Source organism: Myotis davidii, unplaced genomic scaffold (genome assembly GCF_000327345.1).
Source record: "Myotis davidii unplaced genomic scaffold, ASM32734v1 scaffold1285, whole genome shotgun sequence".
NCBI classification, from domain to species: domain Eukaryota; kingdom Metazoa; phylum Chordata; class Mammalia; order Chiroptera; family Vespertilionidae; genus Myotis; species Myotis davidii.
In genome coordinates, this window is record NW_006296049.1 from 226,498 (window position 1) to 230,866 (window position 4,369).

The 4,369-nt window shown below is 39.7% G+C and overlaps 1 protein-coding gene across 1 annotated transcript in view; it reads right to left on the reverse strand.

Annotated features, from left to right (window-relative positions):
- Nucleotides 1–4,369, reverse strand: part of KIF4A (kinesin family member 4A) — a 168,994-nt gene that overhangs the window by 108,904 nt on the left and 55,721 nt on the right. The window contains exons 8-9 of the mRNA XM_006770944.2: nucleotides 3,506–3,622; nucleotides 2,707–2,882 (exon numbers count right to left, since the gene is read on the reverse strand). Of these exons, the coding sequence (XP_006771007.1) occupies nucleotides 2,707–2,882; nucleotides 3,506–3,622 (293 nt within the window). The remainder of the gene's footprint in view (nucleotides 1–2,706; nucleotides 2,883–3,505; nucleotides 3,623–4,369) is intronic.

Consider the following 4,369-nt stretch of genomic DNA (forward strand, 5'->3'; position numbering starts at 1 on the left):
TAATATGCAAACCGACCAAATGGTGGAACGACCATTTACTATGATGTGCACTGACCACCAAGGGGCAGACGCTTAATGCAGGAGGTGCCCCATGGTGATCTGTGCGCTCCCACAGGGGGAGCACTGCTCAGCCAGAAGCCCTGAGCCAGGCTCACGGCTGGTGAGTGCAGCCATGGTGGCGGGAGCCTCTCCCTCCTCTGCAGCAGTGCTAAGGGTGTCTGACTGCCATCTTAGGACATCCCCTGAGGGCTCCTGGACTGGGAGAGGGCACAGGCCGGGCTGAGGGACTCTCCCCAAGTACACAACTTTCATGAACCAGGCCTCTAGTAGTTTATAAGGATATGTTGGTATGATTATGTGTTTAGTGTCTGTCTCTCCTAATAAGTTCCATGAAGGCAGCAACTGTGTCTGCTTTGCTCAACAATGTATCCTAGCACAGTACCTGGTACATAATAGTGTTCAATAAACATTTATTGTTGGAACAAATAAGTGACTAAGAAAAAGAGCATTTTGGGCAATAAGCATACACATGAAAGAAAATAGAGGGAGAGATCTGAGTGTGTGGTATTTTATAATTTAGATGATACTGTGAACAGGTAAATTACATGTATTTTCTATAGTGGCTCCCTAGGAGGGAAGGAGATAAAGGAGGAGAAGCGGAGAGAAGAAAAGAGACTAACTAACTGAATAGTAGTTGTTATCACTGAGAAGGAAGGCCAGAGGCAGAGTGAGCTCTGGACAGTTGGGAAAACACTAGATTCCCAGTTGAAAGAATATTATACCCTGGAAGGCAAGAAAACTTCATCCCCCAAGCATGAATCAATCCAATGATCTGCCTTCTCAGCTCTTCTACCAGGGCTAAGCTGTTGGACAGGTAGTCGTAGTGACACTACCACAAATTCAAGCTTATAGTTAACTACCTCTTCTATTTCTGCGATTTCAAGACTTCTGTGGTCAATCCCTCTACCCTATTACATGCTTGCTTGCTCTTAGAAGATGACCTTGCCTCCTACTTAACTGAGAAGATAAAGTAGAAAATTCCTCAATTTATCTTCTCCCTCTAGATTAGTGTCACTGTATTATTCCTATCTTAACCCTTTTCTTCAAGTTTTGGGGCAGGTGATCCCTCTAAATTAGTGTCACTGTATTATTCCTACCTTAACCTCTTTTCTTCTAGACTTGGGGCAAATTGTAAGTCCCTTGTCTAAAGCAAATCCATCTTTATTTGTTCTCAGAACCTCAACTACTCAAAGATAGCCCCCTATCAACTAGTCCTGATTATCAATTTTAGTCTCTCCCAATTGGTTCTTTCACTTTTTTAAGTTTCTTCCATATTTTAAAAACAAACAAATCTACATCCCTTAACCCCTGATTACTGCCTCTTGTCTTCTTGTATCTTCCCTTTTTTCAAGAAGAGCCTATCAGCTTCTACCATTACCTTATCTAGTATTCACTGTCTATTGTACAGCATTCTGCTCTTTTACTAAGCAACTCTACTTAGATATCCCCTCAATCCCTTCAAATTCAAACAACACAAAATGAGTTTCATCATTTTCTATCTGACCCTGTTTTTCAGCCTATATTCCCTGACTTAATCACTGGTACTGTTACAGAGTAGGGGACTGAGCCATGGAAGGGTTACAGAATGTTACAGAATGTGCTGAGGGGATGAAATGAGACATGAGAAATTGAATGTGCACGAAGGGAGGGGGATGTATGACGAAGGATTGTGTTAGGGTAACCGTGGAAGAAGGATTGTGTCAGGGTAACAGTGGAAGAAGGATTGTTAGATTGTCTTAGAAAAACAATGTGTTATGATATGCTCCAGCCAGGTGTGAGTCTGTTTACCCCCCCTTTTGTGCTTGTGAACTCTTTATGAACTTTTAATGGAATGCTTTGTAGTTGATTTTTCTTTTTTTTAACACTGTTTTGCTATAAAGGATCATACTGCACCCTTGATCTCTGCCACATGCTCCAAAGCTCCCAGAGGGGGAGATAGGTGCTGTGATCAGCTGGCCAGCTTAATAAAGGGTCTTAAATTTAAATTCTGTGTCGGTGGTCTATCTCGCTGAGCCAACCCATAACAGTACTACCATTTATTCTTTTGTCCAAGCAAGAAACCTGAGAATCAACCTTGATTATCCTCTCCCGCCCTTCCACATCAAGTTTGTTACTAAGTAAGCCCTATACATTCTACTGTACTTCCTTATTTGGTTTTCTAATTTGTCACCTTCTCTAAATCTCTATTGCTATTGTCTTTAGTTCAGGCCTGAGTTATTATAACAGCCCAATTTATTTTCCTATTTCTAGTCATGCTCCCCCCAAAATCCACTTTCTTGAGACTTGCTAGAGTGATCTCCCTCTTCCAATGGCCACCCACTTTCAGTGGTTTCTCAAAACTTTCAGGTCGAATTCCAAATTCTTTACAAGTCATGTGAGGACCTCCAGGATCTGATCTGATTCCTGCCTACCTTTCATCTTATCTCAATGTTCACTTCTTATCTGTTAAATCTCCAATGCCACCCCCCATCTTAAATGTGACAACCATATTAATAGGAATTATTAACATGGTAATAATTCCCTAACAAATATGCTTAACCAGTATATTTAAATTTCTGATAAAGGAGAAGTTGAGAAACAGAAGCAGCTCTGTCATTCCATTCACATTCTTCTCATTTTTCTCATCAAATTGCAAGTTCCTTATACCTGTTGCTTCAGATGATTAAGTTCAGCTGTCCGGGGATCAATATTAACAACAGGTTTGTTCTTGATTTTTCTTGCTCTGTCAGCATAGCGAAGGGTATTTAATGTTTCTTCTAGATTGGAGTCAGCAGGACTCACACAGGCTATCATAAGAGTGTGGCTATTACCTCCTAAAGAATCTGAAAAGGAACAATGGAAGGAAATGAAATCAAACAAGTAAAATGCAAGCAAAGCTGTCTATATGGGCTGGAGACTACAAAATCAGAGCTGTAACAACAAAGAAATGAGTATCTACCCATTTCCTATTTGTGTCAATATACAAACACAAAGATTTTTGATGTATAAAATAATAATAGCTTAAAATCCTATTGGATGTGTCCTCACGCTTAAGAGTCTGTGATTTCAGCAGTTAATCATGTTAAAACAATAGGGGCCTGGCCTAAGTAAGTCAGGAGCCACTATAGAGATTAAACATTCCTAGGATGCTCCCACTAGGTAGATTTTAACACTTCAGGGAATTCTGCTTATCAGCACTAATAAAGAAACAGTAACCAAATTCATTTTCAGATACAAAGTATAAGTACAGTTGGCATTCTGCACACTTCTTGGCTCTCAAACCATATATGAAGACATCTTTCCATTATCTTACAAGTCTGCTTGCCAACAGGTCTCTCTCCTATTTATCAATTAGACAGCTCTGTATGTGATAGTCCAAAAATCTGGCTTTTTACCTGTTCCATTTCTGCTTTCTCAGCACTATCATAATTACTCTCTCTTATTTTTAGAGGCACTTTGTGCTTACCTTGAAGCAATCGCGTCAACTTGGAATCTCTATAGGGCACAAAGCCACCTTTTTTGTCATCTCCAAGAGCACTGATCACATTTCCCAAGCATAGGAGGCCTCGGTTAATATTAATACCTAATAGCAGGAAACAAAATTTAAATTGCTTGGTAAAGCATCAAGCTTATTACTTACTTACATTTATGCTAAGAAAGGTAAAAGAAAAAAAAGACCCTATAGAAATATTCACTCATCAATTTTAAGGAAACTTCTCAATCCTGTTCACTTTTCTTAGAGTGCCTCCTTAAATAAAATTCAAAGGACAAATGTCCAAATATTAGATATACACAATTGAGGCTGTTGCCACTTCTCATCCTTTCCCATGGAAACAAAGCAGACAGGCAGATAACTACCACTATGTCAACAACCATTTGCATAGTTACTTTCTATATCCATTTTCACACATAATCCTTAAATTAATTCCCTGAAATTAGATTAACAGCTATTTTTTTATCATGTTGTTATCATTACTAAAGTGCCTACAGAGGGATGATAATGATGAAAAGAGTGATAACAGTTAAGTTTATATAGTGTTTACTATAAGCCAGACACTGTTTTAGGTACTTCATTAGGGGTGGGCAAAAGTAGGTTTACAGTTGTTTGTATGAAAAATAGTACAATAATCCTATCTAATAATAGACAAACATGGAAATTAACCATACCTCCGACACGCCTCCCATTGGCTAATCAGGGAGATATGCAAATTAACTGCCAACCAAGATGGCGGTCAGCAGCCAGGCAGCTGAAGCGAACAGGAGGCTTGCTTGCTCCAGTGTTGGAGGAAGCCAACTGCCGGCCTCTGAGCTGCACTCTAAGAAACAATGA